Source organism: Eublepharis macularius, chromosome 5, assembly GCF_028583425.1.
Source record: "Eublepharis macularius isolate TG4126 chromosome 5, MPM_Emac_v1.0, whole genome shotgun sequence".
Taxonomy (NCBI): domain Eukaryota; kingdom Metazoa; phylum Chordata; class Lepidosauria; order Squamata; family Eublepharidae; genus Eublepharis; species Eublepharis macularius.
Window position 1 is genome coordinate 51054792 of NC_072794.1, and position 27910 is coordinate 51082701.

Sequence of the window (27910 nt, forward strand, 5' to 3'; positions counted from 1 at the left end):
CCAACTCTATGATGGAGATTATTATGAAGTGGATTAAAAATAAGTGGCCAATATTATAATATCCATAAATAATAATAACAACAACAACAACATTCGATTTATATACCGCCCTTCAGGACAACTTAACACCCACTCAGAGCGGTTTACAAACTATGCCATTATTATCCATTATTATTCTATTAAAGAGATAGGGCATTTTTCTCTAGGCTAGCTGGCAACTCAAGACTGCAGTGTTAGTGTCTCTATTAACACATTGTTCCCTAATAACAGAATTGGGTTTCATTCATTTATGTGAGGCATGAAAATTCTAATTAATGATAATAATAACATTCAGTTTATATACTGTCCTTCAGGGCAATTTAACACCCACTCAGAGCGGTTTACAAACTATGCCATTATTATCCCCACAACAATCACCCTGTGAGGTGGGTGGGGCTGAGAGAGCTCCAGAGAGCTGTGACTGACCCAAGGTCACCCAGCTGGCTTCAGGTGGAGGAGCAGGGAATCAAACCCGGCTCTCCAGATTAGAGACCCGCGTACACCAAAATAGATCTCTGATGCAGACTCATTTGGAATACTGTGCAGTTCTGGATCACTATATCTCAAAAAGGACATTGCAGAGCTGCAAAAAGTACAGAAGAGGCAACCAAGATGAATTGAGGGATTACAGGTTTGATTATTAGAGGAAAGGCTGAAGCGTCTTGGAGTTTTCAGTTTAGAAAAGAGACAACTAAAGGAGGGGGGGGTCATGATAGAGTTTTATAAAATTAAGCATGGGATGGAGGGGGTGCATGTAATACTAGAATTCAAGGGTGTCCAATCAAGCTGATGGGCAGTAGATTCAGGACAGACAAAAGGAAATACTTCTTTACACAACAATTAAGATGTGTAATTCACTGCCAGAGGATGTGATGGCCACAGGTACAGACAGCTTTAAAAGTGGATTAGGCAGAGTCATGGAGGAGAGGTCTATCAGTGACTACTAGCCATGGTGACTAGAGGCAGTGCCTCATGTTTAGAGGCAGTATATCACTGAATACCAGTGCAAGGGGGCAGTTTAATGGGGGGCCTCAGCTCTATGCCATGTTGTTGAACTTCCATAACAACTGGTTGGCTACTGTGTGAGGCAGGACTCAGGACTAGATCAACCACTGGTCTGATCCAGCAGGGCTCTTCATATGTTCTTATGGCTTATACTTGTAACCTTTGGCCACAACTGAATGAGGGATATTAACATAATGGAATACTAATTTTACTATTGCTGTGCCAATTTTTTTTTTAAAAAAACAGCCATTTGACATCTTTGGAAGGAAAAGCTGGTTTTAGTTGATAACATCACTTCCTGGGGTTGGGCTGGGGCCAGGAGCTCCCTTGTACCTTGTAGCTAGGACAGTAACTTGGCAGTTTTACCTGTTGGAACAATTTAGTCAAGAATAGGGTAATATCTTGTGATTTGCTGATGCATTTGCACCAGATTTGACCTTGCAACGTGCTTGGCCTTTGCAATTTTTTGATGTTAAACAGCCCCAGTTCCTCTAATGGATCCTGGTTGTCCCTTTGGCAAGGAGACATTTTCCTTTCCTTTGGAAAGATCCATCTGTTCTGTTAACATGCTGAAATCAGAGGACTTTAAGAACAGATGTTAAACAAGTCTAAACAGGCCAGCGTAATTTCATATTAATTCCAAAAATCCTGTGAAAAGGTTTGGTGTAACACACCTGTCTTTGAAATTGCAGCACTCGTCACATTTTGCCTATGCAAATGCAAAACTTGACAATAACATGCAGCTTGCCCTGGGCAGACTTGCAAGGAACATTAGGGTTACTTGCAATACACCTACTGATAGCACATGATTGTGCAAACTGAATTTGCAAAACGTATGCTACTGTATCATTTATTGCTGTCTTGTCCTAAGTGAATCATCTAACACTTGCTCTAAATACATATATTTATCTCTACCACACCCTTCCTCAGTTGCTCTGCATGATGCACATGGGTTTAAGCCAACCCCCCCCCCCGGACTGGTCCAGGTTTTGGGGGGCCCTGGTCAGAGAGTGCTTATGGGCCCCCTTTGCCCACTAATAATCTCGTCTTGCTGTCCCAACCATGTACCCCTACCTGCCTATGTGTTCTTCCTTTCCCCCCTTGCAAGCTCTCCCACCACCTGCAGTCACAGCTGCCCACACCACTTGCACACCCTTTCCCCAATGGTGCTGGGTGGTGGGTGCATCACTGCCGTGGCCTCTCAGGAATGCTGATGCTTTGTGCACCACCCACATGTCCTTCTCCAACAGTGCTGGGTAGCAGTTGCAGAGGTGAGAAAATACTCACAAGCAGGGAGTGGAAGGATTTAGTGCAGGCATCAGAGGCGGTATGTGAGTAGGAAGTCAACAGCAATGGGCACCACAAGCCCTACCAACTGCTCCACCTCACCACGTGTTCTTGCCAGCCCTACCCTCCCCCCAAATAACCAGAGTGGATGAATTTAGGTAGGGGGTGAGGCAGAACTATGTACTTGGCAGCAAACATGAGATTCCCATCCATGTGCTGCTGACCTCCAAAGCAGGGGGACTGTTTTGCTGGGAGGAAGCAGTGGGCAGAAGAGGGTCATTTTACCCTCCCTGTTTACCACTTTTCTTCTGCAGCCCTTCCCAGTGGAGCCCCATCTGTGCTCAGTCTGGGGGGTTTGTTTGCTGGTTATGTGGGAAAAAAAGAACTGGGAAGAGGGGATGCTGAGAAAAGCAACAGTAGGGGAAAAGTTAAGAATCCCACTGTCACTTTCTTCAGATCCCCCCCCCCCAAGCTGCCATCATGGTATGTCAGTCTAGGACAGAGGACAAATCTAGGACAAAGAATCCTGCATTTGCCACTGAACACATAGCTTTGGCCCTTGTGATTACAAGACTCATGACTACCCAGGATCTGAATCAGGGTTTTCTCTTACTTTTCAGGTCCAAGTCCTGCATTTCAGCAAATCACACTGTACTTGAGCAGCTGAGAATCACAAAAGATGACTGATACGGATTCAAACCATGGGCTCTGTATTGTGCTCTGACTGGCAGAGGCTCTTCCTGGCCCTGTTACCTGAGGTGCTTTCATGGCAGATCTAGGAACTTGACCCTGGGAGCTTCCAACTATGTATATGCCCAGTTCAAAAGAACCTCTTGTTCATGCACTCCTTTTTTTGTATAAACAAATATGGCGGTAGCAAAAATTCCAGAAAAAAGAGGGTAAGGAATTTGCTTTACATGATAAACACATGCATACTTGGCAGAGGGGAGAAGGAAGATCCTGCTGGCATGCTTACAGCAAACTAGCAAAAACTAAGGTCCATCTAGTCTGACTTTCTTCTTTTCCTGTAGATATTTAGTTGGGAGGCATGCACTTTTAGCCTGGGACCTATGATACTCACCATTGCACACCCATACCATCGTAGTCTTGGTTTTTTTTTGTTTCTTTGTTTTTGTAATTTGGACCAACCAACCCCCTCCCCCACCTTTTGTAAACCACTCTGGGAAGAAAAGGAGCCTAAAATGCACTCCTCTTATGCATCACTGTATTCTTGGGTTGGACCTAATCTTCCAAGTCTGCTACCTGAAACTAGTTTCCTCTTACTATCCAACATAATATGTAAAGGAAGGTCAGTGTAAATTCTTTCAGGGGGCGGGGCTTAAAACCTCCTCTGCATTGTACCACACTTCATGGGAGGACTCTTGGCCAGATAAAAAATATATATATATTTATATTCTGCTTTTTGACCATGACATCCTCAAATAAGTCTACAACATTTTAAAAGCACCATCTTACCTAGTCCCTCCTCACCAGTATAGTAGCTGAGTAAATGCTTCTTTCCTCCTAGAATGAAAGGTCTTTAATACCCTCAGAGCCAAACAAAGAGGAGAAAGGAAAGCAGCAAGACTGATCTTGCCTTGCCTGGGTGGTAGCATTGAGCAAATGGTTCTTTTCTGCTCAGCTGCAGGCTTTCTAAAATTTTAATCCATGCTGTAGGACTTTAATATGCTATGTCTGAAAATGGGGTGGGGGTGGGGGGAGGTCAAAAGAGGTAATGAGAAATATGATGGGGAAGCACCCACCACCCTATGCAGTAATCTCTGAATGCTGGAATGGCTGTAGAACATATTAGGAGGCATAAAATCTAAGCAGCATATATATGCATTCCCAAGGAATTTACTGAGATTTAGCCATAACAGACAATGCATGATCTTTATTTACCAAAACAATATGCAACTCTGCAGAAAGTCCTGATAACATGACCCCTAGTTGAATTACGAGGACAAAAGTTAATACTCATCAGTAGAAGCCAGGGTCAAGTCATTCCCAAGGATGTTAAGTGCTGACCCACACATACAGCACAGAATTCTTCCCAAGAAAGCACTTTATCAGCTTCCATTCAGCACAAAGTTTGTAACATTTATCATGGAGATATATTGGGTAAATTATTCTTTTATAATTGAACCAAACCACAAGAGTCTTGGACACTTACTCAGAACTTTGGATTCTTATTTGCACATGTGTTAATTGGGATGAAGATTTAATGGAAACGATTAAAAAGTGATGAACATGGAGGTTTGCAAATTCACTCTTGAGTGTTAATAATTATGCGTGAGACAAAAAAAAAAATTGTAAATTTGCACAGCATTCTTCCCAGCATGCAGTTACGGTTGTTGATTTTTAAACCCAGAAAGAATATTGAGAGTCAGTAATGTTAGGTTACAGTATCAGACTTAGAATGGGTGAACTCTGAGATCAAATCCTTCCTCTGTCATCATGATCAATAGGTGACTTTGAATGATCGCCTCTCAACCCACCTCCCAGGATTACCGTGAGGATAAGATATGGAGAGAGGGGATCATGTGACAGGGTGAACCCTTTGGAAGAACTATGGGATCAACATGTTGTAATAAATATTTAGAACTGTCAGTAGATAATAGGATGATTGTAATGCTGTACTAAATCCAGAAAGCTATAACCAGTTAATAGGCACACTTACATGAAAGTAAGTCTCAATGAGTAAGAAATAAGAAGGGCTTACTTCCGAGTAACTATCTATAGGATCTGTTTGCATGTTATGCAGATTAAATTGCAAATAAACATGTTAAACCCTGCTTTAAATTGTCGCATTCACCAACCTGGCTCGTCATAGAATGTGCTTAGACTAAGGGAATTATCAAGTAATAAGAGGGGGTAAGGGTTGGAAAGCTGTTGGAAGTCGATAGAGAGGGGGGAGGAAAAGGGTGGGGGATAGGGTTAATTAGATATTGAGGGAATGTATGTATTGAATTTGAAAAGTATACTCACCAATAAAATTTTCTAAAAAAAACAAACCTGGCTCGTCACCAGGTTCATAGGTATCTCAGTCCTCCCCTCTGCCCTCATGCATGGAACAGCTTGGCTAAAAATTAACAGCAACTACTTCTGATAACAGGCATGTGGCTCAACTGGAGCTAATTTTCCCCTCACATGTGATTTGTAAATCGCATGCAGCTGGAGCTAATTTTTAACTGGGATTCTTCATACTGGAAGGGTAGGGAGCAAGCTGGATTCACATCACATGTCAGTTTAATGTAGAGTTTAATGTGATGTTTGAATACAGCAAAATATGTGCACTTCAGTTTTGGTTACTGCTACCTCACCAGAACAGGAACTCACACCCCCAATCTGTCTTTATTTGGAAGCCTTTGAGCTTCAATGGAATTTGCTTTCTTCCAAGTGTGTTTAGGATTATAGCCTCATTTTTTTGTGGCCTGGGCTGCTTGTGTCACTTGGGGATTCACAGAGCATTGATGAATAATAAATATTTAGTATTTATGTTCCATTTTTCCGATGTGTCAAAACATTAGTAGCCCTGTGGGCAGAAAGGCAGGGTAAAAATAGTGATAATAAAATAAGTAATCTTTACAATGTAAATAAATAAAATTCCAGTGTAAGATGGATCAGTTTATTGCATTACAGTTGAGATATTGTCTAAGGGCACGGTATTAGTGCATAGGTGAGAAAGATTTGAATAATTGACTTCCTGGCTCATAGCTCATTGTACTGTCCTCCTAGTCATTGTGGCTGCTTCTACACAGGGATGATTCTTCAGTAGACAGGGAAGTGGGGGGCAGTCACAACCAATGGGAACGAGCTCCTTCCTGGAGGCAGGCAGGGTTGTTAATCTTTGTCAACTCCTTCTGAGAAGGGTTTCTTGGCAGGCTGGCTTGCAGGTGACTGTTCATTACACTCATTAAAAACATTGCAATTTCTTTCTTCAGAGTCTTATGCTTTCCTTTCTACCACCTCTCTGCTTTCCTTGGAGGGCTTTATCTTCTGTCACTGAGGGATTAGGGATTGGGTTATCCTTTAGACATACCCTTCCTTCATGCCAAGGTTCTCTCCCAGGGAGAGGAGGAACACTATAGGAACTCAGTGCTTCAGCCAGGAGCCTCCTGTCGCTTCCTCTGAGGCAGCAGAGGAGTGTTGACAACCAAAGCAGACACCAATCCCTCCAGACCGGATGCCACCCAGATTAGGGTTGATTGAACAAGGTTTTGTTGCCTCACAATGCTCTCTGCATCACCCTATGCTCCCAGAGGCCTCAAGCGGTACATCTTTCTCACCATAGTTATCCGAATTGGTAAGATGGGAGTAGCTTAATCAGACAGCAAGTGAAGACCCATCCCCTTTCCTTTCCTTAGGGCCAAGGTGGGAAAAGAGTGGCAAAAGGACAGCTTTTTGCTGGTCTGGCTTATTTTAAAATGTTAGCAGCAAAGGAGAGTAACACAATGGTAATAAAATCTGTATAACAACAACAATCACGTATATGCCTAACAACTTCAGTAATTCATTTATTTACACATTCATTCATGCACAATACACATAGTAAAAGCTATTTATACAAATATTCACTTCCCGCATGGAAAATCCTTTACACAATTGCTAAAAACAGGTTACCTAAAGATAAAGTGCTGGTGCTACCAAATGCTATACAATTTTATTGCACATATAGCCCATAAAGTGCAAATGCATAGTAACAACCCAGCATAATCCCTAATTACAGGTCCCAATTAGCAAAAGTTCAGCTGGTATGTGAAGACTACAATCAAAGTAGGGAACAATCCTTGTATGTCAATTCCAAATGGCTGTGTAGAGTCCAATAAAATTGGTATGGTCCTCCGACGGGTTATCTAGATCCTTATGTGGCCCGTTTCATATAATCTTTATTAAAGAGTGCACAGTCAATGAATTACTCATAAATCCTTTTCATACGTTCTCATTCCTGAATCCATTCAATAATCACCATTATTCCAGGGAACAGGACCACCAGTCCTCTAGCCGGGAAAAGCAAGAAGACTTTTCAGGCAGGACTGAGCACAGTAACCTTGTCTGCATTCAGGGAGAGATGCAAAAGGAGATTAGCTCCTACATTAGTGCTGTTCTAGTGGGTATTCAGCATTGCAGGACCAAACACTAATCCAGAAGCAGAAACTGGTCCTGTTCCGTTTCCTGGCCTGTCAGCGGAGACAGAGGGGGGAGGGATGCCTCCAGATGTGCCAGGCTCCCGCTTTGGTTAAGAGCTCCAACTCCTGTTGCCAGAGGTCCCTCTCCATGGTTTGTTGTAGAGAGCACAGCTCACTGCTGGACCCAGACTCAGAAAAGTCAGACACCTCCTTGTCCAAGAAAAAGGGAGAACTCTCTGAGGAAGAGGATCCAGTCATTACAACCATGGAAACTTGTCTCTTTCTTCAGGAAGTCATTCCAAAATTGCTTCCCAAGGTTTTCAAGATCCTGGAGATCTGGCATAGCAAAAAAGAACCAGAGGAGCCAGACTAGAGCATTCCCACATGTGGAGACTCCTTCCTGAGGCCTTCCCTTCCCATCAGTCTTTGACAAGATTGTCAAGACAAAATGGGAATCCCATGCGAGACCTAATACCAACCAAGTCATCTCCTGTTTATATTCATTGGTGGCCATTTCAGCTATAGTAGATGCTAAGAAGGGGTAAGATTTCTCCTCCCATCCCCATGTCAGGAGATTCCTAAGGGGGGTGGGGGTGGAGGTGCTGAATCCACCAGTCACTTACAGGGTCCGATGTAAAAATTGAGTATCGTTCTCCAGGCACTTACCAAGGCACCCTTTGAGTTTATGGTATCATGCCCATGTAAGGAATTTTCTTTCAAACTGTATTTTTAGAAGGCATCACCACCGCCCATAAGGTCTCTGTTTATATATTTTCTGTGGATCTTTGTGCATTCAAGAGTGTTAAGGCGGTATAGAGAATGGACACAACCTTTATTCCCCAAATCAATTCTTCTTTCCACAAATAGGAGGAATTGTTTTGCTTTCCTTTTGCCCTCATCCCAGGTGTCTGCAGGAACAGTATTGGCATTGTCTGGATGTCACGAGGGCCTTGAGTTGATAGAAGTAGGACCGTAAGAAAATCTGGCTGTTTCTTTTAGAAAAACCAGAGTTTTGGTGTCCACCTTGGGAAAGATGGATCTTGTGCTGTATAAGTCTGGCATACAAAGCCAGGAGTTGGAAATCCTGGCAGGGGTCATGGCTCATTTACTTAGGGGGTCAGCTACCTCCATAGCCTGTATGGCTTTCCTATCCTTAGAAGCAGTATGCTAGGCAGTTCACACTTTCACCAGGCATTACTATGCTGACAGGAAGGCCTCAACAGATTCCTCCTTTGGGAGGAGAGTCCTAGTGGTGTGCAATTCGGGATTCCCATTTGTAACCCCCCCCCCAAATGGGCCCGATTAGGAAAGACTCGGGATTCCTGAACTGGGCCCTGCATTGCTGGCCTGATTCAGAAATACCAAGTCAGAGCTTTCCAAAGTGATTCAGATTGCTTCATAAAGCTTCGGGTCAAGCAGGAGCAGCCTGCAGCACTTTTCTGGCTGTTTGCATTTGCAAAGAGCCAGAAAAGTGCTGTTTCCTTTCATACTTCCTGCCCCGCCACTATTTTCCCACGAAGGGAGGGGGAGGAGTTCCCCCGATGGGAGGAAAAGGCGGCAGGGGCGGGAAGTTTGAAAGCCCCCCTTTTCATGCCACTTGCAAGCAGCAGGAAAAAGGGCACTTTCAAACCCTGATGGGTGGGGCTGCCCATCAGCTGAAGCAAGTGGCGCGGGTTTCTTAAAGCACCCCTTTCCATGCCACTTGCAAGCAGCAGGGAACAGGGCTGTGTCAAACTCCAGGACTCTTGCTTCAGCTGATGGGCGGGACTGCCTGTCAGCTGAAGGAAGCAGTGCGAGGTTTCTTAAATTCCCCATTTCTGTACCGCTTTCAAACCCCAGGCCACTTGCTTCAGCTGATTGGCAGGGCCGCCTGTCAACTGAAGCAAGCAGCGCAGGGTTTCTTAAAGCGTCCTGTTCTGTGTTGCTTGCAAGTGGCATGGAAAGGGGTGCTTTAAGAAACCCGCAGGCGCTTTCACACTTCAGGCTGCTTGCTTCAGCTGACTGGTGGGGCTGCTTGCAAGCCCCGAGCTGTTTGCAAGTGGCAAGAAAAGTGTTGCTTTCCAGTGTGCTCTGAATCTTTACGGAACATACCGAAGCAGGTCAATAAGCGATTTCCGACTCTTTTTCCTGCTTCAGAAATTCTGAAGCAGGAAACCCGATTTTTTTTTGTTGCACACCCCTAGAGTGTCCTCCAGCAGACTCTTGACAGGATAGATTTCAACTGGTCTGCCTAGGTGTACATTGCTTTTGTACATCCCTTTGATTATGACTGCCCCATCCTGGACCAGTGGAGAATGGGAAGGTTGCTCCATAGTCCAAGGTAGTCAGTCCCTCTCTACTGTCAGAGTTCCAGAGGAAGAATCCTGGTGTATGGCCTTTTGTGTCCTTCCTGATCTCTTACTGTTTTCTTCTTAAACTTTGGCTGTTGGGGTATGTTTTTCATTGTTATGGAGTGGCATGACTTCTGGACCAGCCTGGGAAACTGAGGGAGAAGCCCTTCCCGGTAGGAGTCAACAACAATTACTGACCCTGTCTGCCTCCAGGGAAGAGCTTCTTCCACAGTAAATGAGCAAACTTTCCCTTCTCCTTGTAGCCCTCATGGCTTCTGCAGATACAAAGACATTCACAGCGGCAACAGAGCAATTTCCCCTGCACTTTCCTTGTTTCAGCCTCCCATGTCCACCATTCCTCTCAACCTCCACTAGAGGACTAGTTTTAAAAATCAATAATTGCTAAATCATTATAAAGTTATAACCATCTGTTCCTCTTAATCCCTAGTTTACATTTAAAAAAAAAAAAACCTATCTAGCTCTTTTTGTTGCAGATGGAAGTGGAAATATGGATTTCTGCAATGAAAACAGGCTTCAAAAAATGAAAGCTGGGAATTCAGAGGAAATAGGGAGGGTATGAATGATTGGACCATAATGAGACAACAACCTTGTGTGGACACTACAAAAATAGTTTGGTAGCTGGTACGGACAAAAACTTCCACGTGGAAGAAGCCTATGTGCAAACTTCAAAACTAGGTAAACTTCAAAAGGGAGATGGTCGAGAAATCACACCACTGCCTTCTGGAAGCCATATGCTTGAGCTGTGAGCAGATGCTGCCTTGCCCTTTTAAAATTTTTCTCCACCAAGCAAAGAAAGGAAAAGACAAAGTTCTCAGAAGCCTGTGTGGAGCCAAATTCTGTGATTTATGGTGTCGTCACAACTATGTTGATTTCCAGTTTCCCTGCTTAAAAAGAGGGCTGAGTAGTTCAGACCGCATGGGATATTAAACATTCTTCATGATCAAAATATTGAATGGCTTCTGATAATGGCCCTTCACCTGCCAATTAGGGAACATTTGACATTCTTCAGGAAAAACAGTTTTAATCCCTCAGTTCCTTCTTAGAACTTGACATGTCCATGCTTATAGGTAGGGTAGCTAAACAGGGCTGCCCTTAAGGCAACATGTAAGTTTCTTCAAGAGCACTCTGATGCAGAAAAATGACAAAGTGCTTACTGCCCTCTCAGAGGCACAGAATGTTGTGAGTAGTTGTGTGTCAGTTTAAGGAGGAATAAGAAAAATGGGACAGTATTGGGAAACTGGTCTGCTTGAGTCTTTTACAGCTTACAGTATTCTAGGAGGTGAGGCCTGTATCTTCTGAATGTAGTTTCTACCCCACAAACAGTCTAATGCAACAGAGGGAGGGGAGAGAAAAATACTCTCCCTACACTGATTTGTGGGTGGTTGGGGCAAGAAGACCTTCTTATTCACCTGGGCCCAAACTTCAGGAAACAGAACTATAGAGCGATCCTGCTGTAAGCATTAGGCAGGTGAGGTCTTGGGCCACATGCTCAAGAACCTTCTTGTCTTGCTCCAGAGATCAGCCATCACACACTATAAAAAGAAGGGAATCTCGCCATAGTGACTTTTTAAAATGCCAATCCTAGCATGTTAGTCTTGTTCTGAAGTTCTATATCTTTCCCAATTATATAAAATAAAAATTCCTGTCTCTTGTAGTGTTTTTTTCAAGCCAAAATTTGTTCAGTGGTAGGTCTGTGTATATAGATGACAGACGTGTTTAAATTGTTTTATAAACAGAATCTTGTATAGGATTACATTTTGCTAGATGACCACAGAAGTCTACAACAGACTTAGCAATCAGAAAGTCTCCACAAACTGCATTTTATGATATTACGTATTTGATATGAAGTGCTGTTTCTCATTTAAGGGGGTGGGGGTGGGGAAGCTCCTTGTATTAACTAAACATGTCCTGAACTTACTAAGTAAGAAGGGAGACATTTTTAAACACGACAAACCTAAATATACAAAAACTCACATTCATTGACACAGTAATATTTTTATTCAGCCTTTTTTGGGTGCATCATTAATACTCATTTAAGTATCATATGCAGAATGGCAAAAGAATGCCAGAAAATCTCAATGCTTTCTAATGACAGTTTGCTTTTCATAATTTAATGTTGGTAAAAAAGATTTTGTGTTCAGCTTGGAAACTGCAGCTCCTGCATGCTCTCTCCCTCATGTGCAAATGCTGCATCTGTTTGTGACATCTGCTGCCTTTTTATTTATCTTAACAATTAAACAGACGGCTTTAAAAAGTGCACGTTGGATCACAGGGCTGGCTTTGACAAGCCAAAAGGAAAAATGATACTGGATTTAATGCTTTGGGCTTTTGGAAAAGGCTGCAGAGTGAAAACTGTCACGAAGCCAAGTTAATATGACTGTTTCCTTTATGCTCAAAATATGCACCAGGGATTTGATTGCTTGCATACAGGAAGCAAGGGTTGTTGTGTTAGAACAAGAACTTTTTCTTACCATCCCGGGGTACAATTAAGCAACCTTCTTGTGCCAATACTGCGCCATACCCACCCATCCCGTGGGGGTCAGTGCAGGATTCCCGCATTCAGCACAGCCTTACAGTGCAGTGGGGAGGGCAGGTTCAAGGAGGTCCCAAGTACAGGGAAATAAAGTGTAGCCCAACTAACTTTTTACATGCCTCATGTAGTAACAGTGCAGAAGGAAAAGTGAGAGCAAGAAAGCATCTTACCAGCCCTAGAGTCATCTTAGTGAAATTTCTCAATGTAAATTTCAGTGTGACAATTCTAAAGTGTTAAAGGGTCTAAAAATCCTTTAATGTAAAGCATCAAGCATCCTGTCACTTAATTATGACAATCTCTGACAAGCCAAAAAATAGGAGGAAACACCTGCAATAGTGTGGAAGGAAGGGAAATACTGTGTGTGACCAGGAACGAAGGAGTGGGGAGGCACTGTTTCTAAATCCCTGCTTCCTGGGTTGCACCTCAAGGTTACCTTTGAACTGAATGTTGTCTTTTATTTGAGTGTGTCTGTCAGGAACAAAGAAAGGAAAAATGAAAAATTTAATAAATTCCAATGCTTCGTACAAGTTCCATGTGACTGGTACCTGTTTTTTTTCTTTTGCAACTCCCCTACTCCCCATAGTTCCTGATTCACAAATTTATGCAGACTAAGAAATAATTGTTAAGTGGATTCCTATATAAAGTGGGCCAACAAATGTGTCTGAACTGGCACTTAGAAATTAGATCCCTATATCTGTCCCACTTCTACATCAGTTTGATATGTTGATCCCATTCCCTTGGTCACCCTCCTCGCAAAAATTGGTAACGGAAAAAGGAAATGGTGAACTGGGTAATGTGGCAGTGAAAAAAGAGTATCTGCAGATGTGAAGTGGTACAAGAAACTGGATTTGTGCAGCTCCCATCACAGTGTGTGGCATTTTATTATACCTTTGTCCTGTTTTTCAACCAAAAATTGGCTTCTCAAGTGGCTCACAGCTGTTAAAATGCAATATCAATTGGAATTTGGGTTTGCTATCAAAAAACTGTGGGTGAAGGTAAATCTCAGCTGAAGCTGGGTCCATGCTGGAAGCTTGCCTACCTTGTCTCTATTCCTGCTGGTCTCCATGACGGTAGTGGAAGGGAAAGGAATCTTCAGCTGAAGCCGGGTTTAGAGCAATGGGCAGGTAACATAAGAACAGATTCCATTGCTAAGGAATTCAGAGGTGACGTTAACCCCAGTTATGTTTGTTGTCATACTATTCGACCAAGATAGTGAGACTTGGGGTATTTTTCTTTCAGAGTAGGCCACTGAACAAAGAAATGATTGGAAAAGTAGTAAAGAATCTTTCCAGACAGAGATAAGTTTTCCACACGACAGATACTCTCAACATACACAATGGTCACTCTCTTTAAGCCTAGCAGCCTCAGCAGAAGAGCAGATATGCAGATGGGAACACACGTTCCTGGACCATTGCACAGCACCTAAACATATTGTAGAGAAAAGAGATTTTTAAATATATAGTGATGTGCAAAGAAAACCAAATTAAACAGTACAATGAAAATAAGAGTGTGAATGAGGAACATTAGATTTTAAACCAAATGCATCATTGAAAAGGTGGAAGGGAAGATTCTTCTCCTTTGCTGTCACCTTTGCCATCAATATTTGAGCTACCCAACAGGAAAAAAAAAAACGTGATCAACTAACTGAAGAATTTTTAAATAGTCACTTAAGAAATATATTCCAAATATCATTTAGTGGTGTAGCAATCTCTCAGGGGTCTCATAAACTATACTTCGCTTTGAGGGCAAAGATGTCAGCTTGCCCCAGGACATCAGTGAGTGTATGCATGTTCTGGATCTGTCCACATGCCCCCAAATTAATTTGGGCCTCGTCTATTCTCGTGAAATGCTGGTTGTTTTGCTGCTGCCTTCATGGGCCCCTACCTTCGAGACTGGTAACTATCTCTTCTATGAAACTGATTTCTCCCACTTTCCTTCCTGATTTTCTTAGTTAGCCTTGTGTGTGTGTTCTGTGTGATTTTCTGTATGTTTGTTATTTTTTAATAAAAAAATCCTTTCTGGTTGAAAATCTGCCTGCTTTATTTCGAGAGTCCTCTAAAGGAATAATCCCCATAAACATAGGGGGAGAATCCCAGTTACCCCCTCTCGCTTATATTCTCCCAACTAATTAGGAGACCGCATATTTGGGTTACAGATATGGGTATAAATTAGAGTACAAAGATATATATAACAGGACACATGTCCATCAAGCCCAATTCCACACACATATACACTTCTCCCTTTGCAATCCTTTTAATGGCGAAGCGTCATTCACCCTCATCACTAACAGCATCCTTGAGTTGGGAATTGGACTTGGAGGTGGCATGTTGCCCGACTTCTTCATTCCCCCTGTGATCCTGTCTGTGGTGACAAAGATGGTTCCTTCCACATCTAATGTATCCTTTTTAAAGAAAGGGGCACTCTTTCTTACTGCTAAAAGGCTCTAGTGAAGGGAAGTGACAGGTCACAAGAGAATACCTGCCACCAGATGTGCTTCCTTTCAACCTAATTTCCGCCCTTCTAAGGAAAGGGTTAGTGGTAATGGGGGAGGGACATTCTCCTTATCTGTCAAAAGGATCAAAAGACGAGGGAAATAAAAATTCACAACAACGAGGTGTGAAAAGTATGCAACCAATTTTTTTTCCATATCCAAAACAGACCTTCATTTTCTAATTTTTCCAATTTATGCTGTTACAAGTTTTGCAGAAGTCTTGTCCTAACACCTCTTGTTAAAATCCACTGTGTATTCATATAGTTATAAGGTTTCCAAATTCCTAGCTAGGTAAGGCATATTAGCACATGCAGAGCCACTAAACTAAGCCTTTATGGAATGAATATTCTAAAGAAATACAGCCATTACCAGCCCAGAAAAAGAAGCAGCCAGAGCCACAATAGCAACAGAGATGGGTTAGTTGGAGAGGGGGACGTGGGAAGGCAACTGATGCTGTGGAAAAACAGTTCTGTATGCATGTCCTGTGTAGGGATTTTTGATTGAGTGCCCTCTGACACCTGTCAATGCCATTATATCATAATGGTGTGTCCCGCTCCCCATAGCCCCTCTGTAGTCTATGCATACAGAATTTCTTGTCTGCAGTCCCTATTGCCTCCTTTATTCTTTTTGACTCTACTGTACCATCATTCTGCAGTGACTCGTATATAAAATAGGGTCAGAGGTTAGTGCCTTTTTGGACTTTCAGAAAATAGCTATTAGAAGCACTTACTGGCAGGCTATATAAATGCAAAGTAGTACAGAATAATTTTGTCTACCTGCCTTCCCATATTCAGTGATTTTTCCTTTTCAAAAACATTTAACAGAATAGTTAGGGGGCTTACAATTTCTTTCTCAAAATTGGCATCACTGTTAACATCCATTTCTTCTAACAGACATTCCACATTAACAGTTTCTATCTTCCATCATTAATCATGTCCACATGTGACCAAATTTTATTTTTAACTTTGCTTGGTGTTGCACCCCCCACAGTGCAGAGGAAACAAATTGGGGCTAAAAAGAACAAAGGAAAGCATAGAACCCAACTTGTACGTGAGCAAAAAGTGTCAAACTTCAGAACGTCTGCATTGCTGACATGATGTGGAAATTAAGGTGCAGCCTTAATTTACAATTCCCATGCTTTTTGGAACATGTGTAAGCCTTAACTCTTCTCAGAAACTAAAAGTTTTCTTTATTTTAGAATTTATTACAAGCCACCAGAAACAATCAGGTGGAATACAAAAACATTAAATAAGAACATATGCCTAAACGTTAACCCAGCAAGCTACAGATCCTGATGAAATTATCAGGCAAAGAGAAAAGGATAAAGTGCACTGGGACTATCCAAGATTTCTGTGGGGAGAAAAGGAATTGCAAATGTGGTTAGCATGAGTCATCCATGAATTTATTATAATTGGACTTCAGAGAACTATTTTCATAAGCCATGATGGGGATGAACAGCTAATAAGAAAAAACTGTGGCAGCCTGCTTTGAAAAGACAAACACATTTCTGCCCCACCCCCCATTTAATTTACAATTAAAATAAGTGGGAATTGGGTCTCCCCATTTAATGCAGAAAAATATCTTAAACCCAGTCATAGTAATTTCAGCACTGTTTTTTCTATATTTTTTATTCACTGCTCTCTAGTCCAAGAGAGAATTAGAATGTGTGTTTGTAGAATTCAAGGTGCCAATTGCTGCAATTTATAGACACTTTCCTGGATGTATGCCCTTTTGAATAAACTGGGGCTTACATTTGAGTACACTTGGGCTGCTTCCACACACGTTGGATAATCCACTTTCAATACGCTTTGGTGAACATTTATAACTGATTTTCCATGTGTGGAACAAAAAATCCACTTCTAAAGGATAACTAAAGTGCATTGAAAGTGCATTATTCAACATGTGTGGAAATGGCCTTGCTCTGGATTGCTCCCTGTGACTCTTCCTATATTACATTTTCACCTGGGTCTTACATTGTCTATCATGCCAGTTAGTACGAAACAAGTTTCCACGTGGTTAATTCACAGGACTTTAGACCCTCCTTATTTCTAATCAAGGGATCAGCAACTGGCACCCCCAGCCAAATCCAGCCCTCTGCAGGGCCCCCCCAAGTGTCCCTTTCCCCCTGTTGCCAACCCACAGGCAAGAAGAATGCAGGCAATGTGCAATTCATTTGCAGAATTCACTGTCACGGGATGGAGAAAAGGCTACTCACTCAAATGGATTTAAAGGGGGATTAGATAAACTCATGGAGAAGAGGCTCATCAATGGTTGTGAGCCAAGATGACTAAGTGGAAACCTCCATGTTCCAAGACAGTAATACGCTGAATCTCAGCACTGGGGGTAACAACAGTGGAGGTCACGGCTTCAGTGCCCAGCCTGCAGGTCTTCCAGGAGCATCTGGCTGGCTGCTGTGTGAAAGAGGATGCTGGACTAGATGGACCACTGGCCTGATTCAACATAGCTGTTCTTAGTAGTAAAGTAGCTGTGGCTGTGGCCATGAAATTGGCCAGAAATCCACTGTGAGTGAGAATGATGTCTTGGCTTGCCACTGTCGACTGCCTCTTGAAAGTGAACCTCTAATACTAGTTGCTGACCATGGCTCTGTTCTTATAATAGAACCTTTATAACTCCTGTGGCACAAATTGCCTCCTCAAGGCTTTGCCCATATTCTTTTCTTCCACTCTTCCATTGCGACAGTTTCACCCATCTTCCACCTCCATGGAACAGAACTATATATTTCAAAGATAAAGGGGCTGCTGCCAGTGTTGAGAAAAAGTGAACAGGAACCCTGTAGCACATTAAGTACTAACAGAAATTGTATTCTAATGTACATTTTCCTAGACTGCTGCCCATTTCAGAGGCAATGAGTGGGCTATACAGACATTTATGTGCAAAGTATGAAAAACAAAAATAAACAACCCAACAGGGTCAAGAAGCCATGACACACAGTGAAATCCACACCATGAAATGCCATTGCCAAATAACCCTTCCTGTAACGTCTTGTTCAAGTTACCCAGTGCCCTGACATGGTGCATTTCATTAGCTGCTGCTGCTTGCAATACAGAAACACACTTTGTAATGGCATCAGGATACAGGTTGTGTTAAACTAGACATTAGACAGGGTGAGTCTCAGTATTCTATACAACATGCAGTTCCAGGCACTGATCTAACCATTTTTAAAAATTAACTGTAAACAGTTGCCTGGAACACAACCTTCTTAGAAACAAAAGGAAAAATAGATCTGAGTGATGCACATTCATCTGTGCCAACCAGAATGGACCACGATGGAAGAAGACTTCCCCCCGCCCCAGGCTTGGCCCATCCCGAACTTTTGACACTTTGCTAATGAAAGATGCTTCAGTCTATTGAATGTAGCAATGTATTCAAATGGCATTTAGTAGTTCCAGTGCATAAACCAAAACTCCCAACATTACAGGAATTAAATGTCAGCCAAACTGACTAAGGGGGGGCAGGCGAGGGGTGTAGGGAACCAGTTTTAGGACATTTATTGAGACAATCATATTCCTCTGTTTTTTTGATTATGCACTCTACAAGTTCTCAACTCAGATGAAACAAAAAAGAAAATGTTTCCACATTTTAGTGCAAGTACTTATTTTAAACCTGCTACCATTTTACTGAAGGGGGCTTTCAAACTGTATCAGAGCTCAGAATTACCCTAGACACTAGTCTTTGTGAGCCTAACAGTGGTAGAGTAGCACACTCTATTTCCATGTGGTCTGCCAAGGCCGGTTTGTAGCCAAATAATTGCCTGGAAGTTGGCAGAGTTTCACAAAGGCACCTAACAAACAGCTTTGCATTTCCCGTAAGTGAAGAACAGTGTAAAAACCACTACCATCATGAGGGACTTTCCCACACTTAAGGCTCAGCGTGGTATAGCAGCTAGAGGGTTTTGCTAACAGCCAATTTAAATCCCTGCTTGGTCACTTTGGGTGAAGTCCTGCCATTGGTATACTTATGAATAGTTATACGTTAATTATGGATGGACTAAGTTGTTGCTGTCAGAGTTGGGAAACCACACACTGTAATGGCAAGAGTAAGCAGGTGGCCAGATTCCAGTCAAAATGCCCCAGAAAACTTAAGATGCCACTATTTGTTTTTGGTTTCAAAACCAAGAATCAAAGCAGCATGAATTGTATTGTTGTTGGGTTTTTTTAAAAAAATACATCACTACATCAACACAGTGTGAGACAAACTTATTAAGTATTATAAGATAAAAGCAAAATCTAGGTAGTGTCATGCACAAAACAGTTACCAAGAAACATCAGGGATGCTTTTTCCTTTTAGAGCCATACTGGCAAATGTGTTAAAATGATTTAGGGCTTTCTTAATTATAAAAAGATGACTCTCCGTTCCTGTCATTGGTTCATTCGGAACTTCTGCTGTATTCAGACAGCCCCAAGAGGTTGTTGAGCCATATGCACCTGCTTTGTGCTAAGGTGATTCAATTGGGCTTCTCTACTGCAAGCTCTGAGAATTTTCTTTGATTTCTGGCAGCTCCCCTGACTGAGGGTGAGTTTCATTCAGAATTACTGGGAGAAAATAATACAACAGATTTATAAGATAACAAGTTATAAAGTGCCTTTTTCCCTGTGGTGGTTTTATTAAACTTTGGATTAGCAGGAACTCCTAACCAAAATGTATTAAAGTTAGGTACTATTTTACTATCAATAGCAAAATCTATTCTTGCTCTTCATTGGAAAAGTAAACTGCCTCCCTCAGTCGAACTTTGGCAAACTATATTATAAGATTATTTCATTTTAGGGAAACTTTCAGACAAAATGCAGTGTGTTGCAACTATAAATTTACTTTTGTAGAAACATGGCACCCTTTAATAAGCTATATGACAGAAGCTGACATTCTCCCAAAAGACAGGGTTAACATACCTGTAACTTATGTTCATCGAGTTCTTCTGTGCCGACACACATGGGTACTGCGCACGCGCAGGCCAGCCGCCGGAAGATTTTTTATCGCTTTCCCAGCTCCGAAGGGGCCGTTTGCCGCGCGCCTCAGCGACCGTTTCCCGCCCAAACGGTCACATGCTCCTCCAGCGGCCAACGGCCCCTTCCCTCAGTTCTCCCTTGCCGCCGCTCATCCAATACACAGAGCCATAACCCCGTTAAAGACTAGAGCCACAGCCCAGCCATAGTACAGCAATCTGCGTTGGAGTTCACAGCGGGGTAGGAGGGAGGGTTGTGTGTCGGCACAGAAGAACTCGATGAACATAAGTTACAGGTATGTTAACCCTGTCTTCATCTTCGTTCTTCTGTGCCTCCACACATGGGAGAGTACCAAGCTTCACACAATAAGGAAGGTGGGGTGAAATCCAACTCAATTTTATTATACAACAAGAAGGAAACAAGACAACATATATACACATACACATATGTGGCAAAAGAAAACATACCAACCCCACAACATCCAGCAAGTATAAATATATATTTATATATAATATACACCATATACAGCGCCTCCACCTCCCCATTGGAGCATATTAACCAGCATACTCCTAGGGAAACAAGGAATGGAGGACGGCCCTAGCAACAGCTACATCCTCATTGGCATTTACATCCACAGCGTAATGCCGTACAAAGGTATCGGCGGACGACCAAGTTGCAGCCCTGCAAATATTAGCTAAAGGTATACCCCTGAGCAGTGCCGAAGATGCCGCCTGGGACCGTGTGGAGTGAGCCCTGACACCCAAAGGACAGTCCACCTTAGCCGTGGCGTAGGCCTTCACAATGGCTGTCACAATCCAACGTGACACCGTCTGTGCAGACGCCCTGCGGCCCTTGTCCTTCGCCCCGAAACACACAAAAAGGTAGGGACTGTTCCGGAACACCCTTGTCCTCTCCAAATAAAAAGCCAAAGCCCTCCGCAGATCCAAACTGTGGAGGGCCTTTTCCCCCTTAGTAGAAGCTTCAGGGAAAAATACAGGCAGAGAAATCTCTTGTGAAAGGTGGAAGGTTGACACCACCTTGGGCAGGAACGAAAGACACGGTCGCAAGACCACCTTATTCGCATGAAAGCGAAGGAATGGGGGGTCTGCCCTAAGAGCAGCCAGCTCGCTGACCCGTCTGGCAGAAGTGATCGCCACGAGGAATGCCACCTTGTAGGAGAGCAAGTCCAGAGGGCACGTAGCCAAAGGCTCAAAAGGGGGCAACATCAACCTAGCCAGGACCAGGGAGAGAGACCACTGGGGCACAGGGGGTGACACAGGCGGGTAAAGATTGAGCATCCCCTTCAAAAACTGGCGGGACTTCTGGTGAGAGAAAACCGTGCAGCCATCCACCCGATCATGGAACGCAGAGATGGCCGCAAGGTGCACCTTCAGAGATGCTACACTAAGGCCCTGGTCCTTCAGCTCGCAAAGATAATCCAAGACCATCCCCAAGGGGCTATCCAGAGGCGCCACCTTCCTAGAGGCGGCCCAAGCCTCAAACCTACTCCACTTCGCCTTGTAGGCACGCCGTGTGGAGGGCTTCCTAGCGTTCAGTAGGACCTTCTCGACTGGCTCAGAGAAGCCTAGGGACGGGGCCGAATCCGCCAAGCGGTCAGGTGTAGTTTCCTGGGCTCGTGGTGGAAGAGCTCCCCGTGTAGGAGGAGATCCCTCCGGGGCGGAAGGGCCACGTAAGTTCGGCCGGACATCTCCAGCAGCTTCGGGAACCAGAGCTGCCGTGGCCAGAACGGAGCCACTAAGATGCAGTCCGTGTTGTCCCTCTCCACCTTGCACAGCACTCTGGATATGAGAGGGAAGGGCGGAAACATGTAATGTAGTCCCCGGGCCCAAGTAAATTGGAAGGCATCCCCAATAGAAAGGGGGTCACTTCCTGCCCGAGAACAAAAAACCTCGGCCTTGGTGTTCGCTGATGTCGCAAACACGTCTATGCTCGGGCGACCCCATTTCCGAAAGATCGGCCCAACGTACTTTGCGTTGAGCCCCCACTCGTGATTCAGCATGTGTACCCTGCTGAGAGTGTCCGCCTGCACATTGTCCGACCCAGCTACATGAATGGCGCGAAGCGTCACCCCATTCCTGATCGCCCATTCCCAAATGAGCGTGGCCTCCCTGCAGAGGATCATGGACACCGTGCCGCCCTGTTGGTTCAGGTAATACATAGCGGTAGTGTTGTCCGTCTGCACCAGCACCTGATGGTTCTGCAAGATTGCTGTGAACGACATAAGTGCAAAACGAACAGCCCTCAGTTCAAGCACATTAATATGGAGACCCTTTTCTCTCTCAGACCACACATCCTGAACACATAGCTCCCCACAGAAAGCCCCCCACCCCTGCAGAGAGGCGTCCGTGGTTACGGAGAACTCGGGATGATGGAAACCAAATGGGGTCCCTTTAAACAAATTAATATCTGACAACCACCAGTCAAGAGAGGATATAACGGCTCTGGGAACAGAGAATTTAGCAGTCGGAGGATGCTGTAAAGCATTGTATCTCCTCACAAACCAATTCTGAAGCGGGCGCATCCGCAGCCGCGCAAAAGGGACCACCGGGGTGGCAGCAGCCATATGCCCTAGCAAGCATTGAATCATGCGCACTGGCTGATAACGATTCCGTTTAAACAGGGTTACCAGTCTCTTCAAGGAACGTGCCCGCTCCGGAGGCAATAAAGCCTTGGCCTCCAATGAGTCGAACACTGCCCCAATATAAGGCACAACACGGCTAGGTGTCAGCTTAGATTTTTCAAAATTAACCAGGAGGCCCAAGCGTTCGCAAGTGTCTAGCACCAATGCCACATCTTGCAGCAGCTTAACCTCCGAGTCCGCTGTTATAAGCCAATCATCGAGATAGGGGTAGATGGTACAGCCCCGCTCTCGAAGAAAGGAAACCACAGGAGCCACGCACTTAGTAAACACACGTGGGGCTGTGGAAAGGCCGAAGGGGAGAACCTTGTAACGGAATACCCGCTGCTTGTAAACGAAGCACAGAAATCTCCTGTGCTCCTCCAAGATCCCCACGTGGAAATACGCGTCCTTTAAATCCAGGACAGCGAACCAATCCCCCTTCTTCAACAGGGCAATTACAGCAGGCAGTGTGATCATCCTAAACTTGGTGACCCTTAGAAAGGCATTTAGGCCCCTAAGATCCAAAATGGGACGTAGACCCCCATCCTTCTTAGGGACCAGGAAGAACCGGGAAAAGAAACCCTTCTCAGACTCCACAAATGGCACCTCTTCCACAGCACCCTTAGCCAAGAGGGACCTAATTTCATCCTCCAGCTCAATCAAGGTATTATTCACCGCTCTCAGCGGTGAAGTACACATCGGCAGTTCAGTGAATTGCAGCCCGTACCCCTTATCAACAATCGTTAAGACCCATGAGTCAGATGTTATTGACTCCCATTCAGACAAAAAAGGACTGAGTCTGTCCGAAAAGTTCAGGGCTGCCGCAGGGCCGGGTCTTCAGAACTGCCTTCCAGCCCCTTGCGGATCTTTTTGCTGGGGTGGAGGTTGAGACGAGCGGGGCTTGAATGGCCTACGCCTCCTGCCCTGGTGTTGCGCTGGGGTATACTGGCGCTGCGAGGTAGGGTACTGCTGATAGTACGGACGGGGTTGATATCTGCTGCGGTACTGGTAGGGGTTATACCTCGACGAGTACCGAGGCTTGAACGTGGACCTGTCCGTCGGAGTGACCCCCAGGGAGCGTGCCGTCTGCCGGTCCTCCTTCTTCTTTTTAAGCGCCTCGTCGGTGGTGGTAGAGAAGAGGGAGTCACCCTCAAAGGGCAGACGTTCAATCTTGGCCTTCACCTCCTGCGGGAGGGCAGTCGACCGCAACCACGAGTGCCTCCTCAGAAGCACCGCTGACGCCATACCCCGAGCAGCCGTGTCAGCCGCATGACTCCCAGCATTCATCTGTTGTTTCGATAATCGTACTGCCTCCGTCTGCAGCAACGAAACCACCGCCTTCTTGTCAGCAGGGAGGTCAGTGACATAGTTCGCCAGCTTTTCCCATAAGTAGAGCTGATAGCCCGCCATAATCGTTTGATAGTTGGCTATCCGGAGGGCTAAAGCAGCGACTGAGTACTGACGTCTACCCAGCGCGTCCATCTTCTTTCCCTCCTTATCCGGTGGGACGGAGGAGGACCCCGACCTCTTGTGCTGAATCTCCTCGGCTATCAGGGATGACGGTGGAGGGTGCTTGATGAGAGACTGCCACGTCCCCTGTTTGATCTTATACATCTGTTCGATGCGTTTGGACGTGGCAGGCAGGTCAGATGGTGACTTCCAGACCTTGTCGATGATCTCCTCCAAGCCCTCCAACATAGGAAAACGTACTGTAGCCGGGTTCTCCCCATAGATTCTGCACAGCAACTTGTCCTTCGTCTTCGGGACCACGGAAGATACGTCAATCTCCAAGGCTTTGGACATGCGGGCCATTTGGTCTGCATAAATCCGCAGGTCCTCGAAGGGAGAGCCGGTGGTTGGGCCGACATTGTCATCCGGAGATGGCTCAGAGAACGAATCAGAGCGGTAGCCGGACCCCGCATCCTCGTCATCCTCATCAGACGCAAGAGCTGACACTTCGTCTCCTGGGAAGGGTGGGGGCAACCACTCACGACGGCTAGACGACGACGGCCCCGGATCCGATGACCTGAAGCCAGGTGGAGCCCCTTTCCACTGGCACCGATAGGCCTCTGGTAGACCTGTAGCCTGCTGGTGACGCGCAGGCACGGACCGCTCGGATCCGACTCGCTCGGATCCGACACTCCCCTCCGACCAATACCGCTGGCTACGGGCAGACTGTGCAGGCGAAGGATCCCTGGTCGTCTCTCGAATCCGACGACGCGGAGCCGGGCTCGATTCCGGTGTTGGTGAACGCCGCCCACTCGACAGGACCACATAGGCCCCCGGATCCGGCACCTCTTCCTCAAGGAGGGGACGGTCAGGGGAGTCTAGGTGAGGTGATGGCGTAGGTGGAGACACCAGGACCACCTCCTCTGCAGGCCGGCGCCGAGGGGACCGAGAGCGATGCTTGGTCTTCTTAGCCTTCTTCTTCGGAACCGATTCGGAGGAAGCTTTCGGAACCGATGTCCTCTTGGTCGACGCCTTCCGTGCAGCCTCCGGTCCCGGGACTGCCGCAGGCCCTTCGATCGACGCCGGGGCTGACCGTATCGGATCCGACTCGCCCGGTTCCGGTCTCGGAGTCGACCTCCCCGGTTCCGACCTCACCGACGCTGACTTGTGCGGGGACTTCGCAGACCTCGCCACCGAGCTTGCCCTCGACGCCGGCTTGTCCGCCGGGCGGGATGTAGCCACCGATTTTGAAGAGGTTACAGAGCCCGCTCGAGACCGGCTTCCGGCATGGGTGGGGGTTCGGCCAGCCTTCTCCGCGGCCCCGGGTTTCTCCGCCTCGGAGGGCCCAGGGGCGTCCAAGACCCGCTGCCACAGTGAAGCCTTGAGGCGGGCGGACCGCTCCTGCCTGGCTTTATGCGTAAAGCCCTGGCAGATCTTGCAAGTGGGGACTACATGTTCCTCCCCCAGGCAAAGCAGGCAAAGGCTATGCCCATCCGTTTGAGCCATTTTAGCACGGCACCGGGCACAGTGCTTAAACAGGGCCGTAGAAGCCATTCCGAGGGGCAAAAACACACGCGAAGTCAAAAACAGTCCGGGTCAAATACTTCACCAAGATCAGTCCGTCCAAATCAGTAAGCAGAAGAGAAGTCAAATCCAGATCCAAGTCAGTCACGAGAAAGCAATCCAAAGGCACAAAGAAGCACGGAGCTACAAGCGAACGTTCTCCTCAAGCGGCGGCAAGAAGAGAACTGAGGGAAGGGGCCGTTGGCCGCTGGAGGAGCATGTGACCGTTTGGGCGGGAAACGGTCGCTGAGGCGCGCGGCAAACGGCCCCTTCGGAGCTGGGAAAGCGATAAAAAATCTTCCGGCGGCTGGCCTGCGCGTGCGCAGTACCCATGTGTGGAGGCACAGAAGAACGAAGATGAAGATTCAATTTATTTTATTTATTTTATTTATTTTTTCAATTTATATACCGCCCATCCCCAGGGGCTCTGGGCGGTGAACAGTTAAAATCGATAAAAACAAAAACTAAAATCAATATACAAATAATAAAACAAATTAACAAGGTGCAGTGGTGGGGAGAACCTTCCCCACCCCAAAGGTGGAAGATATGATATATTTTTAGAATTATTGCTTACAGGTATTGATGTGGTCACGTTGGGTTGTGTCATTGATTGTATTTTGGATTTTTTTTTTAACTTTGGGTTGTGTGTTTGCTTGTTTTGGCGTGTTGTATTTTTCTACTTGTAATTAATATTTTAATTAAATTAAAAAAGAGAGCGAGAGAGATGCTGCCTTCCTTAGCCAGATCAACTGCTTCCTCTGCCTAGGGCTCAGGTGTGCTTTAGGCAAGCAGCACAGATGTGGTGGTAATGTATTCATGATGACAGTCAAATGGGTTACAGAAGCTGTAGAAACAGCTAAGATAAGGAAGCCACACCCATTCTCCATACTGTTGGCTAGCAGCAGGTTTTTGCTATGAGAAGAGTTGTAACACTGCAACAGAAGAACGGGTTATTCTAGCTGTATGATGCAAAGATGCTCCAACAGAACAAACAGGCTATTTTTAATTTTAGGGACACATGAAGGCTAATGAGTGAAGACAAACAATGATGATGTGATTAAGTGGATTTAATAAAAACAGGCCTAATGATGACAACAACAACAACATTAATATCAGATACAATTGAAAAGTAAAAACTAAATATATGTCCCAATTTATGAAAAGATTGCACTGCTTTTTATCCATTCACTTGTAAAAATGGTGTGTGGCATAGCAATAATGTATGTCTTTGCATGCACAATTGTTAGCGGTCAAAACTCCTCCCATAATATTAGAAGGCACATGGTTATGGATATGCCATAAAACCCTTCTGTGAATGTGCTTCCAAGGTGGCAGAAAACATGGAAGCTGCTGCCCAAGCATGCAAACCAGATCTTGTCCAGGAGATGTAATGTGCAAACATGGGGAGAATAGGTGAGGCCAGTTCAATCCCGTCACATGCCCCAGAGGCACGCTAAGGCTCCTGATGCAATAGTTCCTGAATGAATCAATGCAACCTGCCCTATCGATCACAACTTACCCGCTTTCCTATTCTTAGGCAATTCATGGAGCTGATAGCTTCACCCATCCACCCTGCAGATCATCAATCATAATTTTATAACTTTAATTCCGCCTAGGGAAGACTTAATCAAACCTTCCCAGTTCTTTTTTACAGCCAGGAGACAGTTTACCAGCTTATTGTTTGGAGACAGTTTGCCAGCCCATTGTCTCATGCTGAAGACAACTTTGCAATCCTTTGTCCTACCCTGGGACGAACCACTCTAGCTTTTGTTTTTGGGGCTGAAGATGCAATCTTGCCCTTGGATAGGATCCATGGTATAAACTAGACTGCCCCCCTAGCCCAAACTGTACACATGCTTTGGATCCAGCATCCACCCTCGAACCGCTGTTCAACTCCCTCCTGCCTTGAAGTGCAGGCTGCTCAATGCTGCTCCTCTCTCTCTTAGAAATCTGGATAGGTAAATATCATCTGATCTCTCAAACTCTATCCAATTTTCACCACTACTTTCTGGTTAGCTGTGAATATATATTATGTGTTGTTGATTATTTCCAATAAAACAATCAACTGAGACATTTTTCAGCTGAGACATCTGTCTGTTTATTGAAAGGAGTTCTCTAACAGGGACAATCCTCATATAAATAGGCTAAACGATCCCTAAGTTACCCCTCGCCAATTCTCCCTGCTGCTAATTCCTCCCGCCCAAACTTGCAAGGAGACACGTTTGGGTAACACAATGTCCCAAGCTCAATCCCCAAAGTTTCCAGTTAAAATGATCAGGCAGTAGGTGATGTGAAGAACTTTCATCCGAGACCCTGCAGGACCCACTGTCAGGCAGGGTAGACAACACTGACCATGCAAAATGGTCTGACTCAGGATAAGGTAGCTTCATGTGTGTGTTTATATGCAAGCCTAACAGGCAGGCACAGCATATGAAGCCTCAGATAAAACAAAGTTGCACTT

The 27910-nt window shown here is 45.1% G+C and overlaps 1 protein-coding gene across 1 annotated transcript in view; it reads right to left on the minus strand.

Moving 5' to 3' along the window:
- Positions 1-11780: 11780 nt before the first annotated feature.
- The window catches only part of ALG14 (ALG14 UDP-N-acetylglucosaminyltransferase subunit), a 46522-nt gene continuing 30392 nt past the window's right edge, over positions 11781-27910 (minus strand). Inside the window, exon 4 of the mRNA XM_054979283.1 lies at positions 11781-13766. Coding sequence (XP_054835258.1) covers positions 13536-13766 — 231 coding nt within the window. The 3' untranslated portion in view covers positions 11781-13535. The remainder of the gene's footprint in view (positions 13767-27910) is intronic.